A 16358-nucleotide genomic window follows, 5' to 3' on the forward strand; every position below is an offset into this window, starting at 1 on the left:
CAGCATGAGGTTAACCAAGTATAAGATTAGATAAGGGCAGTGGAGAACAGTGACACACAAGAAGTAAGAAATGTCTCTATCTCTAGCAGAACTGCTTATCACTGTTGTTCATAGTTTGATAGAACATATATATTCATTACCCATACGCTCCTCCCCTTCCTAACACCGTGGCACTCCTGTTTGGGCACTGATTGTTATGTTCACGGTATTCATTTGTCTAGCTAGGGTCTTCTAGTTGGATTCTAGGGTGAGCGGGGGTGCCATATTGCGTCCAAGCAAGGGTGCCAACCTCCACTGTAAGGAAGGGTGCAGCTAGGGTGGATTAGGGTTGTATAGGGTAATTCTGTAATCTTCACCACCAATGTGTGTTCATGAATCTGCCGGTTGCAGGCATAAATTACTATATGTTGACACATGTTTGTGATCACAAAACCATAAAGGGTAAAATCCGCAGGTGAAACCGCAGGTCAAAAGACCTGCGGTTTTACCTGCGGATTGCTCTGCGGTTTTGCCCTGCGGTTTTTCATCTCCTCAATGGAGGAGATGGCAAACCGCAGCGGAATCCGCAGAAAGAATTGACATGTCAATTCTTTCTGCGGATTGAAAACCGCAGATAATCCGCGCGGAAAATTCCGCACCGTCTGCATTGCGGTTTTTGATTCCCATAGGGAATCATGGTACTGTACACCGCAGCGGCCAAAACCGCTGCGGAACCGCAGCAAAATCCACAGCGTGTGCACACAGCCTAAATGTCTGTTCTGTCCCTGATCTCGGCTTTTAGTTGAGATGAATCTGTGCTGCCCTTTATGTACATGCGCAGTAGTGATCAGTGCTGTGGGGTCAGGGAAATGTCCTATAAATGTCTTTTCTGTTCCTGATCTCGGCTCTTAGTTGAGGTGAATCTGTGCTGCCCTTTATGTACATGCTCAGTAGTGAGGCAGTGCTGTGAAGTCGGAGTCAGTGAAATTGAGGAGTCTGAGGTTTGGCTTGCCGACTCCACAGCCCTGGTTTAAACAATGCAAATATTATGTAACAAACACTAAAGCCTAGACAATAAGATTTAAAATTGCACTTATTATGCCATAACCTGTTTCCTAGGACAAAAATTGGCAATGAGATACAACCCACATGGCTGGCATGATAACCAATAGAGCCATGTAAACTTGATGGAAATCCGGGATAAGTACGAATGGACAATACCCCTGAAGTGACAGCAAGTAATCTGTAAAGAAGAAAGGTGCAATGTGTGTATACAGACAATAAGTAATTCCAATATCAAATGAAAATAGAAAAGAGAATGCGCAAAAACTATGTGCAACGAAGTGCCATGTGCAGAGCCACCCAGGTAACTTGGCTCCTAGAAATAACCTTAGGAAGCAGCCCCTTGTGGCAATACATGTGGGTCCTCTCTCCCATATGATGCTTTTCCTATGAGCCTATTTACCTGGATGACTCTGCACATTTTATTGCACAGAGTTTTCGTTTATTCTCTTTTCTATTTTCATTTGATATTGGAATTACTTATTGTCCGTATATATACATTGCACCTTTCTTCTCTTCTCAATACTACTTGCTGTCACTTCAGGGGTATTGTCCATTCGTACTTATCCCGGATAGCTATCAAGTTCACATGGCTCTATTGGTTATCATGCCAGCCATGTGGGTTGTATCCCAGTGCCAATTTTTGGCCTAGGAAACAGGTTCTGTTGCAATTATAAATGGTTTTTGTGTGTGTTGTCTAGGGCTTTCTGCTTGTTTATAAATTTAAATATTATAAGTAGGAAGTGCAGCTGATCTTTGTATGTGTCTTTCCTTTTTTTTTTTTTTTTTTATAAATGTGTCTACTTGTGTTTTTCACAGCTCGAACTCTTACCTGGTATAGCCTATGGGGCAGTTCACATGTTTATTTTTTGACAGGTTGGTGGTAGTGAGGTTGACAGAGTTGCCCTTGCAAAGTCGGTGAAAAAAAATCAGACACCGATGCCACGGTAGAGAAACTGTTGTTTTTTTTTTTTGTCTCATCTGAGAATAATTGATGAAACTCAGACAAAGCAAGTTAAGAAGATCTGTTATGCTTGGTTAAAAAGGCTGTTTATTCTTAATATATTAACACTTTTTTTTTGGTTACAGCTCGTTGCATTGGAGACCGACCACTGCTGTTAGGGTGAGTGCACACAGTTGCGGATTCACCTGCGGATCTTTCCGCGCGGATTTGCAGGTAAAAAAACGCAGGTAAAGTGACCTGCGGTTTTCCTGCGGAAAGCCAGCAGTTTTCCCCTGCGGTTTGACACCTGGACAATGCAACAGGTGTCAAACCGCTGCAGAATCCGCAGAACTAATTAACATGCTGTGGATTTAAAACCGCGGAGAAATCCGCAGCATGTTCACTGCGGTTTTGAAATCCCATTGGCTAACATGGTACTGTACATTGCTTGCGGATCCGCTGCGGATCCGCAGGGCCAAATCCGCTGCGGATCCGCAGGGCCAAATCCGCTGCGGATCCGCAGGGCCAAATCCGCTGCGGATCCGCAGGGCCAAATCCGCTGCGGATCCGCAGGGCCAAATCCGCTGCGGATCCGCAGGGCCAAATCCGCTGCGGATCCGCAGGGCCAAATCCGCTGCGGATCCGCAGGGCCAAATCCGCTGCGGATCCGCAGGGCCAAATCCGCTGCGGATCCGCAGGGCCAAATCCGCTGCGGATCCGCAGGGCCAAATCCGCTGCGGATCCGCAGGGCCAAATCCGCTGCGGATCCGCAGGGCCAAATCCGCTGCGGATCCGCAGCGTGTGCACATAACCTTAGACAGCAGAACATGTTGAGTACTTACCAGCTCTTTTTCTATTGAGTTTGTTAGTGCTGTTTTGATTCTGGCCCATATTGTTAGTGTTCGGTTACCTTGTAATCTCGGCCAGCCTCAGTACAATGCTAGCAAGCTAGACAGCAGCAGTGGTCTGTCTACAAGCTGTAAACAAGTGTTAATATCTCAACAACAGCTGCAAATAGGTAGTCTATTGCAAAAGTGCTTGTTACAAATATTATCCATCTACGAAGATGGCAATAATCTTTTAAAGAAAAATTGTACTCTGAATATTTCTCTGATATTGCTCCATTTTCGTCACCTGAATTTTAACCCCTTAGTGACGGAGCCAATTTTTAAAATTCTGACCAATCTTACTTTATGTAGTGATCACTCTGGAACGCTTCAACAAATCCCATTGATTTTGAGATTTGTTTTTTTCATGGCACATTATAATTTATGATAATGGTAAATTTAGATTGATATGTTTTGTGTTTATTTATAAAAAATATCAGAAACTTGACCAAAATGTAAAAAAAATTGCAATTTTTAAGTTTTGAATGATCATCCGTTTAATCCAGATAGTCATACCACAGAAAAACATGAATAAATAACATTTCCCACATGTCTGCTATACATCAGCACCATTTTTAAAACGTTAATTTATTTTGTTAGGCTTTTAGGAGGTTTAAAAATGTAGCAATAATTTTTCATTTTTTCAAGGAAAGTTACAAAATGTATTTTTTGAGGTACCTATCCAGGTTTGAAGTGACTTTAGGGGTGCTACATTTTAGAAAACCCCAAACGTGATACCATTTTAAAAACTGCACCCCCTTACATATTGAAGACTTCTGTCAGGTAGTTTATTAACCCTTGAGGTGATTTTCAGGAATTGATGTAAAGTAGTATAGCGGGAATGAAAAAGTGTTTGTTTACAACCTAAATGTCACTAACATCTGAACTGGCCACTATAGCCGGGAGACTCTAAGGGTATGTGCACACGCTGTGAATTCTGCTGCGGATCCGCAGCGGTTTTGGCTCTGTGGGTCCGCAGCAGATTTTGCTGCGTTGTACAGTACCTTTATTTCCTATAAAAAAAAAAAAATGCTGTGGATTTTTCCGTGCGGTTTTGCTGCGATTTATAATCCGCAGCGTGTCAATTCTTTTGTGCAGAACCGCTGTGGTTTCACACCTCATCCATTATGAGGTGTGAAACCGCAGGGCTATTTATCTGCGGATTTCACTACAAAATCCTCAGAGCCAAAAAGCTCCGTGTGCACATACCCTAAGGCCGCTATTTTGCCATGAACTGTTATGGCAAACATCAGGACCACACAATCATGATCTCGGTGTGTCAATTGGATTAAAGCGGAAGCCCCCACAATCTTTTAACCTTTTTTCTGATGTAGTCACTTTTGACAGCAGCAACTAAGGGGTTAAACAAATATGGACGGTGCCAACACTGATCGTTTGTAATACAGCAAGTTGTCAGCTATGTGTATAGCAGACAGCTGCTGGATTGTCACCTGTGTGGGGATACTATTCTCTTATATCTCAGGTCAGTAAAAAGATGTATTGGCTGTCATTAAGTGTTAAAATCAATCCCAGGCCTCAGCGGCCTAGTGACAGACCAATATAAAGATGTTATGACTGGTGCTAATTCACACCACCACAGCGGCATGTGTTGTATCAATGGGAGTAACAGCAGGAGAGTGCCTCAATTTGATGATCATTTTCCAGGCTATAGTTTTTATTTAGGGCCTACAAAGTGTCCCAAGGATTGTACAGCTATGAATCACTTCTGTGAGAATGGGGGTTGCCCCCCTAAGTGCTGCATGATATCCGTTCTTCTCGTACTGTAAGCAGCCATCACCAGTTTGGTGATTTTGTAGTGACCCTCTGGTGGACACACTAATGTACTGTATAGTAAATATACCTGTATCTGCCTTCTGGCACCATTCATTAATGGTGGTCCCGCTTCTGTGTTTTGAATGATGGCTCCCGCTGTCAGAGGAAGACCACTGTTAGTACGTCTGATTCACTACAGTCTGGTAGCTCTAGCGTTGATGTGATCAGTTCTAATTCTATCCAAGGGAGTGGCAGTGTTTCTCAGAGGCCAAACATCCTATCAGTGCTCTTCTGCGACACAGAGAATCGGGAGGAGCAGAACCGTAGCATGAGACGCCACCAGGAATATTTTCTATACTTGTAGAGCGTTTAGTCTAACTTTGACTTTCAACTAGAGGGTCACTTTAAGTGAGTCTAAGTAGGAATTTGACAGTTTTAGGTATGCAGCAACCCCCATCAAGAGGATTTGTAATATCCAAGGAGGCAAATACCTTGGATATCCAGGGATGCTGGTGGCATGGCTGGCTTGGCATTGTCCTCTTGCATGGTCTTAGGATGTATATTGTGAAGTACATGGTGGGGCTGTTCAGTTAGGTCATATTGTGCACCTATTAACGAATGTCATTCTTTATAAATGTGACTGTTTATTGCTCTTTGTGTTTACAGGTCACTGATTCTGGTGGAAAGTCCAGTGCTCTCCCTGTTCTGGGGGGGAGATTTTGAGAGATGGAGGACGAGCAAGCTCGTTACAGCCGTAGACTGGTATGTGACACTCTCCTTCTCTCCATGTGCATTGATATGGTATTGGCCACAAAGAAGGAAATGGGTTGAATTAACTTTTACTTGCGTGGTGGATGCATCAACCCTCCAGTGATCCCGATGGTCTTTTAGCTGTCCTACATTGATAACATAGCGACTACTCCTATGTGACAACTGCAGCCTGTGCCTCCATCACCACAGAGGCCAGTAATTGCCATGTAGCCAGAAACTCATTTTCTTTTCAGCACAGCTACAAAAGACTGGCTGGATTCCGGGAGAGGCAGCACTGGATTTACCAGTTTAGTATAGGTTATTTTATCGTGGTGTACATAAATTCCCTTTAAAAGCAAACTTTTATTCCAAAATGTTAAACTCTTACCCAGTGCAAAAAATGGTAAAATATCAATAATGAAAAGAGAACAAACCTTCAATAGGCCTGACTGATTTCTGCCTGACTGTGGAGGTTGAGTGAGGAAGAATTGGTGTGCACTCAGGTCTAAACTGCGCAGTGCTGGTGGAAGGACTTATTGCAGTCCCAGAGATAGCTAGAATTCACCGCACACTCTTTAGACGATTTGCAAAAATGTATAATGAGTTTATTGAGCAGTTAAATCCAAAAGAGGTGCCACAAGAATATAGGTTCAAATTAATAAGATAGCTGAAACACCCAATGTTTCGACCCTCCCCAGTCTTAGTCATGGGGTTGCTTGGTTTCAGATACATAGATTTTATATATATATATCTTTCTATATATGTATATACAGTAATCTAACATAGATAATCTAATATACATACATACAGTACAGACCAAAAGTTTGGACGCACCTTCTCATTCAAAGAGTTTTCTTGACTATGAAAATTGTAGATATATAATTAACAAAAAAGTGTGAAACAACTGAAAATATGTCTTATATTCTAGGTTCTTCAAAGTAGCCACCTTTTGCTTTGATTACTGCTTTGCACACTCTTGGCATTCTCTTTAGGAGCTTCAAGTGCTTGGGCATATGTTTGATTTCTATTGTTGGTGGCCATCTGTTTAATGGAGGACTTGACTGGCGGGGCTTACACCAGCACACCAAGCAAGGTGCGGGAGCACCGCTAGACAGGTCCTCCATTAAACAGATGGCCACCAACAATAGAAATCAAACATATGCCCAAGCACTTGGGGAATTTACTAAAAAAATTTTTAGTCTCTGATAAAGGCTATGTACCAGCCTATCTCCAATAAACAACATACCCCTTCTGTATATAATGCTCGGCAATTGGGATCCGCTAAAAGTATCCCCCAATGCTTCTTGAAAATATAGTAGACCAACAAACCCCTTCTGTATATAATGCTCGGCAATTGGGATCCGCTAAAAGTATCCCCCAATGCTTCTTGAAAATATAGTAGACCAACATACCCCTTCTGTATATAATGCTCGGCAATTGGGATCCGCTAAAAGTATCCCCCAATGCTTCTTGAAAATATAGTAGACCCTATCAGCTTGACCATCAAAAGTTCTCATGAGATTAACCTGATCCCTAATAGCATCTGCCTGGATGTCTTTAGTTGTCAAAAGTGACTATCCCTCAATAGAGCCTCATTAAAGGGTCCATCCAACACATGACATGGCATGGGTAACCCTTTGATCTAAACCTTTGATACAGCTCTCCCGCTTGCCTACTAAAGGTACCCATATCAGAGCAGTTTCTCCTAATATGGAGAAACTGCCCCTTGTGTATCCCTTTCTTTAGGGGGACTGGGTGATGACTTGTCCACCTCACAAGTTGTTTACGGTAGGTTTATGGTATGCACAAGTACTGATGGCACCATCCAGTTCCTTTATGATTGTAAGATCCAAAAAATTAATACTACAATTATGATGCTCAGACGTGAATTTGAGTCCAATTAAGTTGATATTAATACTCTCAACAAAATCACATTATTTTATCACATTCTTTCATTTATGGATATTTGTTATATGTCTGAGAAGCATCTAATGTTAGATATCTGTAATTTGGCCTTTCAGAGACGCACTCTCCGTAGAAAGTATGAAGATGATGGAATTTCCGATGAGGAGATCGAGGGCAAGAGAACATTTGACTTGGAAGAAAAACTGCACAGCCCTAAGTACAACTCCAACTTCATCATCTACATGGAAGGCAGAGGTGAACGCTTGAGCAGTGCAGAGCAGAATTTGTTCTTTGTCTCATTACCCCCTGCCCCTTACCTTTAGCATCCATCTTATTCTTCCAGACTTCAACATGCAATTCGTTCAGCAGCGTGGGCTCAGGGACCCACTGATATTTGAAAGCTCTGAGGGGCTTGGTATCAGGCAAGTAGATTTTCTGTGGTCGTCAGGTTTGGTAGACCTTCACTAGGTCTGTTTATAATGAGACTTGGGGAGTTTCCTGTGTCCAGTGAAGCTAATATTCTTCCTTTTTTTTTTTTTCTAGAATGCCAGATCCCACCTTCAGTGTGAACGATGTCAAGTTGTTTGTAGGTTAGTAAAACTATAATATCTGATGCCTAGTATTTAAGGAAATCTGTCGTATCTGCGGTTGGACACGTTTCTAACGCTATTAACCTGCAGATCAGCTCCATAGCTGCAGGTTAATAGCGTTATTTGATGTGACACATTTTCTTTAAATCCTTACTCTCCCACCCCACCATACACCTATTCATGCTTTGTAACCTGCTATTTTAAAGGCAAGTCCAACGGACCAATGGCCATCTCCTGCGGATGGCACCTTGGTCACCAATACTTCTGCGCTGTAGAGAGTGCTCTTTGCAAATCTGCACAATAATGAACATGGTTATTTTTTGTGGATTGAAAATATAGCTGCCAAAATGACCTTTTTGACTGGTAGATTTAAAGGGAACCGGTCACCAAGTTTGGCCCATATCAAGTAAGGTGGGTATCTTTCAGGCCTGATAAATATCATTTCCCCCAACTTGACCTGCAAAACAAGAAAAAGCCCTTTTATAATGCTCACCTATGTGGCGGATGTGTAGGAGAAGACTAAAGAGCCTAGTTAGCTGTAAATTGTTACATAGTCCATCCACTGTCTGTAGGACATTTTAACTTAAATATTACTGTGCAACGTGTAGGAGAATATGTAATTTATCTACTTGACCTGTAATAACACGTTCTTTTCCAGGGAGCAAGCGTATTGTGGATGTTATGGATGTTGGCACACAAAAAGGAATTGAAATGACCATGGCGCAGTGGGCAAAGTACTATGAAACTCCTCAAGAAGAGCGGGAGAAGCTGTACAATGTGATAAGCCTGGAATTCAGCCATACCAAGCTGGAGTACTTGGTTCAAAGACCAGCCACGGTTAGCAGCATGCCTCAAATCTAACTGTTCATGATTTCTCTAGATTTTTTTTTTTTTTTTTAAATATAATCGCCTCTCACAATTAAGATCGTGAGTGGTTGTCAAAAGTGCCTTTTCTTTTACCCTGTTCCCTCTCAATAACATACTACTATGTGATTGTGGGGGTGTATGTAGTAGGTTCAGGACCTGAGCCTGCTCCACAGAGAGTAGGTGCCTGTTTTTTGTTATGTTGTCAGAATAAGCTTCTAACAGTATCACAGAACTGGCCCTGATTACTCATTTTAATCTCTGGCAGAGGCATTTAGGTGGTGCGATCGTAGTTGGGCTGACTATACTGGGGCCCTTTTCCCCGTTTTTTCACCTGCAATTTGATTGAGGTGTGTTTATGGGTTTCCGTGTCACCCAGAGGTTTTCTCTAGGGCCCCACTGCGGTCATCTTAGACTAAGTGCACACGTTGCAGAAAATCTCTGCTCAAAAACCTGAATCCCTTCCCAGAAACCACACCTATTTTTCCGCGGCGGTTTTTGTGCGGTTTTGATGCGTTTTTGATGCGTTTTTTTCCACAGCGGTTTCAAATCGCATGGGAGAAGCTAAAACCGCGGACAAATCCGCAAAATTAATTAGCATGCTTCAGTTTTTACCGCGATGCATTTTTTTCGCCGTAAAAAACGCATCAATGTGCACAAAAAGTGCAAAATGCATAGAAATGACTGGGAAGCTTATTTTTAGCGGTTTTATAGTGGTTTTATAGTGAAAACCGCGGTAAAAACCGCTAAAAAACGCTGTGTGTGAACACAGCTTTAGTATTCTGTGCTCAGCCACAGGAAGTATTGCCACGAAAGTATTGCTGTATAGTACTTGTCATCAAGTGATTACAGATACTTTTCATTCCCATAGTGAACTTAACAGTGATAAATACAAAAATTTGAAACATCCCCCCATTTAAATTTAAAGAAATATATTTTTTTTATTACCACATCTGCAAAAGTCTAATTTCAAAATTATTTAACCCATAAAGAAGCCAGCAAAATTGGCAATTTCAGTTTACACGTGTCCCACAAAATGAAGCATGAAAAAATTAGCCTTTTCACATCTGTTAGACTGATAAGTAATAAAGTTACAGGTCTCTGAAAATGGTGACACAAACTGAATTTTTTTCCCACTTAAATAGGATCTGTCTCTTGCTAAAAAAAATAATTAAATACTCTGTAAGAATTCCTGAGCTCCCCCAGAGAGATTTGTTGACTTTGGAGTGCAATATATGAAATCTCTGTTTGTAGTCCAAGTGGGCGTTTCTCTAGTCACATTCCATGGCAGCCATATCGGAGGATGTCTCCCCGCCTTAATGGGGGACAGGAAATGCACAAGAGGTTAAATAACCCTCCCCTTCCTGCTACCTCCAGTGTTTTTCCTGTCCCCTATGGGGCATGAAGAGGTTCAATAGTGCTGCCGTAACCGGCGACCGGAGGCACTATGCTGGTTACCTGAAGCTGGGCGCCCGACTGTCGGGGGCTCCGCTCTCCTCCGTGTGATGGCTGCTCCCGTCTCCGCTTCGGCGAGACTCGGGACCCCTGTCCGCCTCTTCTGCGCCCCTTTGCGGGGTAAAGCGAGGCGGTGATGTGCGGCCGGGGTCCTCTCTGAGCTCCCCGGCGTCCTCCTCCCCATGCGGCAGGCGCGCGCATCGGAAGTGACGGAGGACCCGGCGCCGAACTTCCGGTTTGGCCTCCCTCCTGCGTTCCCGGATGGAACGCTTATGCGGCTGATATTACCGGGCCCTCCCCCCGTCAGTGGCTCTACTGACTCCCAGCGTCACACCGACCGGCCACTAGAGCAAGAGGCTGGACCGGGTCAAGGGGGCGGAGCCAGCCACCCCAGACGGGGTGGGGGAACGGGATGGCCGCTGCAACTGCAGAATCAGCTACTAGGAGGGGTGATTACAATGACCCCCACCTGTGGACCAGGGGAGGAGGAGCACGGAACACGCTGGTGGACCTCGGCTATTAAAACACTGGTCTGGGTGCGTCCAGGTAAGGCCATTTCTGTACTGGTGACTGTGACAGACTGACCATGGACGGCGATAAGCCCTCACGATCTGCTTCTGCGGAGCCCAGCGTTCACCCTCCTACTGTATGTAGCGGGGTGGGTCCCCCTTTTATTCTGTCCAAGTGGTCTCTGAGGTGACTTAGTATGCCTTCTCTCTCTGTTTTAGGGAGACAAGGCCCCTGACCCTATAAAGAAACCGAGCCGCAAGTGTGTGTGTGTGGTACCAAACTTCCCTCGGCATATAGGAAGAAGCTATGTCAGCCCTGCACGGATGACGTAATACGTGCAGAGCAGCTCTCCCTACTGGACAGTATAAAAACCCTCATCAAACAAGAAGTTTCAACTTCTATGATGACTGTTGCCCAGATCCCGACGCGCAGCCCCCTTCTGCTAGGAAAAGGAAAGCGGCCCTTGGGGAATCTGACTCGGACTCGGGCGAAATTGATACCTCTAACTCAGAGGATGCGTGGGAAAATGAGAGTTCCACTTCCGCCCCCAAAATCGATAACAAAAAATACTACTTCTCGTCTGAGGACATGGGGGATTTAGTTAGTATGGTAAGGGGCACTATGGGATTGGAGGAGGCGGAAGTGGAATGATCTATCCAGGATGAAATGTTTGGGTGCCTGAAGCCCAAAGACCAAAAGGGGTTTTCCATTCATGAAAACATCTGAAATCTGGTTATGCAGGAATGGGCCCTCCCCGAGAAAGGGCTTAGTGTCCCCTCAGATCTGAGGAATCGGTTTCCCTTAGAGGGAGATTGCTCCCTATTGGAGGTCCCTAAAGTGGACGTACAGGTGTCCAGGATGACTAAGAGAACGGCTCTTCCATTCGAAGATTCATCTCAGCTCAAGGATCCCATGCATCGGAAAACGGAGAGCCTGCTTAGGAAATCCTGGGACGCCTCCACAACCCTGCTTAAGGCCAATATAGCCTCTACGTGTGTAGCCAGGTCCCTATTTCGCTGGCTACGTACGCTGGAAGACCACCTCATTCAAGGGACCTCCAGGGAAGAAATCCTTGACTCTCTTCCCCTATTGCTTTTACAAAAAGCAACTGGGTTCCTAGCTGATGCTTCTGCAGAATCCATACGAGTAGCAGCAAAGTCTGTGGTCCTCTCCAACTCAGCCAGAAGAGCACTGTGGCTGAAATCTTGGGGAGGAGACTTTACGTCAAAAACAAAACTCTGTGCGATTCCCTTCCAGGGGAATTATGTATTTGGCCCAGCTCTGGATGATATCCTGGAGAAAGCCACGGATAAGAAGTCAGTTCCACAACAAAAGAAACCTAGAGCAAAATGGGCCGGTGGAGTTATCCGAAAGGAGGTAAGGGCAGAAATATTCTGGCCCCCCAACAACAACAAAACCCTACTGACAAACAATGACAGTATTCCGGTCGGGGACCGACTCTCGAATTTCATAGATCAATGGCAGTCCATAACTTCAAACCAATGGGTTCTTCGCACCATTCGCGACGGACTGAGATTGGAATTCGAGAGTCCTCCCCCTCAATGCCTGAGAATAACCTCCCTACAGGCGCACCTCCAAAGATCCTTGCTGTCAGGCATAAAAACACTTCTGCAAGCAAGAGCGATCTCCCCAGTTCCACAACAGGAGATAGGCAGAGGCCACTACACTCGCCTCTTTGTAATTGTAAAACCCTCAGGGAAGCACAGGGTTGTAATAAACCTAAAGCCCTTGAACCGAGTGGTGAAGTACAGACGATTCAAGATGGAGTCGATCAAATCAGCAATCCCCCCCATATGACAAAATTGGGTGATGACCTCTATAGACCTGAAGGACGCTTACTATCACGGTCGCGATTCATCCAGACCACAGGAGATTCCTCAGGTTTGCGGTGTCCCAGGGGTCCCAGGTCAACCACTACCAGTTCAATGTCCTGCCGTTCATGGTGTCATCAGCCCCTCAAGTGTTTACCAAGGTGATGGCAGAAGCAATGATCTTCATTCGCCAGCAGGGGATCTGCATTGTCTCATACCTGGACGACCTCCTAATAATAGCTCCATCCATATCTTACCTGAACCAGGATGTAGAGAAATCTCTGGAAATTTTACAGTCCTTGGGCTAGATTCCCAACCTGGAAAAATCAGACCTTCATCCCTCTGCAAGGAAAAAGTTCTTGGGAATACTCCTGGACTCAGAAAAGCAAACATCTTTTCTACCCAGGGAACAACAGCTTGACCTCGTTCAGAGAATCTTCAAGTTCAGAGACCAGAGGGCACCAACCCTGAGAGACTCTGTGTCCAAACTAGGTTCGCTTACAGCATGCATCCAAGCAGTCTCCTGGGCTCAAGCCCATACTCGGATCCTTCAGTCCTATGTACTCCGATGCTCAAAGAAATGTCGGAATACACTGAGCAAGAGAACCCCTCTTCTAGGTCATGTGAAGTCGTCCCTCCTATGGTGGCTGAACGACCAGAATCTCCAGCAGGGGGTATAAGCTGGGATCAGCTCCCCCTGAAAATCATCACCACAGACGCCAGTCAGAGAGGCTGGGATGCTATAGGGGAAATCACACTTCCAGGCGTCAGAGCCAGCTCCTCAAATGTGAGAGAACTGAAAGCGGTAGAAGAAGCGTTGATGGCAGCGTCAACCCTTGTCCAAAACCATCATGTACGTGTCTACTCAGACAATATGACTACAGTGTCTTACATCCGTCACCAAGGAGGCACGAAATTCTTCAACCTAAAATTGGTGGCTGCAAGAAATTTTTCTTGGGCAGAGAAACATCTGCTGTCCATATCAACAGTACATCTAAGGGCTTTGGACAATGTGGTGGCAGACTTCCTCAGCAGGAAGGATGTTCATCTTGGGGAATGGAGCCTAGACCAAACAGTTTTTTTGTCTCTGGTGTCAAGGTGGGGAAATCCCAATGTGGTCCTTTTTGCCAGCGGTCAAAACGCGAAGGTGGAAACGTTTTTTTTCCCTCAGTCCCACCGATGGAGCGTGGGAAGTAGATGCCTTCCTTCTCCCATCCGTGGCAGTTCAATCTGGCTTACGCCTTCCCTCCGATTCCCATGATAGCGAGAACACTGCAGAAGATACGGGCAGAGCAAGTCACTACAATCCTAGTAGCTCCCTTGTGGCCAGGGAGAAGTTGGTACGGAGCCCTACGAAACAAGGCTCAGGAAGGTCCAATACTTCTACCCCAGAGGGCCAATCTCCTTCACCAGGGCCCTCTACTGCACCCAGACCCGCACAAAATGAACCTTGCGGCCTGGCTACTGAAGCCGGAATTCTAAGGGCTGAAGGCCTATCCGAAAAAGTAATCCAAACTCTGCAGAAGAGTAGGAAACCAGTGACTAACGCCATTTACGGGAAGGTTTGGAAGAAGTTCTCATCTTGGTGTTCCCCCAAATGCTCCAGATCCCTTCCATTCTAATATCGCACAGATCTTGAAGAAACTCTAAAGACGGCCTAGATCTGGAGCTCACACCTAGCACTCTAAAGGTCCAGGTGTCAGCCCTTAAGTCATTCTACGACCAAGATAAGTCATTCTACGACCAAGATCTGGCAAACCATCGTTGGATCAAGCGATTCATAACCTCAGCATTTAGGATCCGTCCTAGACCCCGTAGTCTGATTCCCCCCCCCCCCCCCCCGTGACTTGAACCTAGTACTCAGGGGCTTGACCAGGGAGCCGTTTGAACCACTGTCTTCCACGTCTCTGAAAAACTTAACGCTAAAAACTGTGTTTCTGGTGGCAATTACTACCGTAAGGCGCATAGAATTGCAGGCCCTTTCAATACAGGAGCCATACTTAACCATCACGGAGGATAGCATCGTCCTGAGGTTAGATCCCTCCTTTATGCCTAAAGTAGTCTCAAATTTCCATAGGTTCCAAGACATTGTATTGCCTTCCTTCTGCGCAAACCCCTCCAACACGAAAGAAGCAGCCTGGAGGATTGACCAGAATTTATTCAAATTTCCAGTCGAAGTAAAGGCAAAAAGGTGGCAAAAAATACAATCGCGAATTGGATCAAGCAAGCTATCAGCCTGACCTACTCGTCACAGAACATTTCCCCCTCCTACATCTTTGAAAGCCCACTCTACTCGTTCATTATCAACATCGTGGGCAGAAAGAAGGAAATCATCTTCTGAGCAGATATGCAGAGCCGCCACCTGGTCGTCTGTCCATACATTCACCAGACATTATAGACTAAATTTCAACAGGGATTTAACGTTTGGCAGACGTGTTCTGCAGGCTGTTGTCCCTCCCTAAGAAATTAGTTGTTGGTATTCCTCCGATATGGCTGTCGTGGAAGGTGACTAGAGAAAATAGAATTAGTCTTACCGGTAATTCGGTTTCTAGAAACCTTCCACGACAGCACTAATTTCCCTCCCTATCTGATGCTTACTGGACTATTCCTGCTCTTTGGTGGTAACTATACATGCTAGTGTGTACAGAAAAAACACTGGAGGTAGCAGGAAGGGGAGGGTTATTTAACCTCTTGTGCGTTTCCTGTCCCCCATTAGGGCGGGGAGACATCCTCCGATATGGCTGTCGTGGAAGGTTCCTAGAAACCGAATTACCGGTAAGACTTAATTCTATTTTCTACAAAGTATTCTCTGGTGCCATGTGCTTTCACCCCTCCCTCTCAGATGCTGCCAGTCACAGTTTGGCAGCTGATTAGCAGTAGCTGCTGTGCTGTGACTGTCAGCATTTGGGAGACACGGGTGAAAGCACATGGCATCAGAGAATACTTGATAGAAACGCCCACTTGGACTACAAACAGAGATTTCCGATGTCCGGAACAAGCTGACGATCGGCATAAGTGCCCCGTTGACAGGTCAGACCGGAAAAGGAAGACCTGCTCTACTGATGAGTGCGGGACAGCAGACTTGCCGAGTGAGCCAGCAAAGCTTGTCCCTATACCAAACAGGCAGGTAGTTAGCAACTACCTGCCTGTTAGTTCTTAGGCCCATAGTAAAAAAAAAAAAAAAAATACTAAAAGTCTTCGATAAACCCTTTAACAATATCCATGGCAGTACGTTTACAGTGATTTTTAGGTGTATGGAGATGTATGAGCGTTTGCTTATTGAGCAGACAATTTTATTCATACCATTTTGAAGTGTAAAAAACCTTTTAATTGATCTTCATTGTGTTTTGGGAGGTAAATAAATTGATGGAAGAGTTCTATTGTTTTGATTCTTTGTTAGCAGACTTTGTGTGTTTTTTTTTTTTTTTTCTTTTTTTAGTTCGATAGGTCAGACTTTTATGTACATGAAGATGTAAAATGTTTTTCTCAATTTTGATTTCAAATGCCTTTATTTTGGAATTGGTGAAATTGGGGGTGATTTTTAAACTTTTATATTTTTTAAAATGTATTAATTTTTATTTTCTAGTCCAAAAACTTGTGGTTGTGTGTTTTTTTGTTTTTGTTTTTTTTATTAAGCCATTTGTACATTTTCCAACTTATTTTTTTAAAGATGTTGGCCCCCTACTTTATGTCTCATTGGTCGGCGTCCGTGATCCAGTACCTCTACCGTTCAGCTGTTCTCGGTCACAATGGCCACCATATGGAAATGCTCATTTTCAGAGCTGCTCTGTCTTCTTGTAGTGGCTAT

General features: G+C 44.5%; 1 protein-coding gene across 9 annotated transcripts in view; it reads left to right on the top strand.

Annotated features, from left to right (window-relative positions):
* Positions 1 to 16358, top strand: part of KDM2A (lysine demethylase 2A) — a 240164-nt gene that overhangs the window by 36137 nt on the left and 187669 nt on the right. For 7 of the 9 annotated variants that reach the window (XM_073563336.1, XM_073563331.1, XM_073563337.1 and 4 more), the window contains exons 2-6: positions 5311 to 5406; positions 7416 to 7554; positions 7643 to 7721; positions 7843 to 7889; positions 8548 to 8726. In XM_073563336.1, coding sequence (XP_073419437.1) covers positions 5371 to 5406; positions 7416 to 7554; positions 7643 to 7721; positions 7843 to 7889; positions 8548 to 8726 — 480 coding nt within the window. In that variant the 5' untranslated portion in view covers positions 5311 to 5370. Of the gene's footprint in view, positions 1 to 2130; positions 2165 to 5310; positions 5407 to 7415; positions 7555 to 7642; positions 7722 to 7842; positions 7890 to 8547; positions 8727 to 16358 lie in introns of all 9 variants that reach the window. The other 2 variants (XM_073563333.1, XM_073563334.1) reach the window with 1 other exon arrangement.

Source organism: Dendrobates tinctorius, unplaced genomic scaffold (assembly GCF_039654945.1).
Source record: "Dendrobates tinctorius isolate UK_male_01 unplaced genomic scaffold, ASM3965494v1 ptg000387l, whole genome shotgun sequence".
Classification (NCBI taxonomy): domain Eukaryota; kingdom Metazoa; phylum Chordata; class Amphibia; order Anura; family Dendrobatidae; genus Dendrobates; species Dendrobates tinctorius.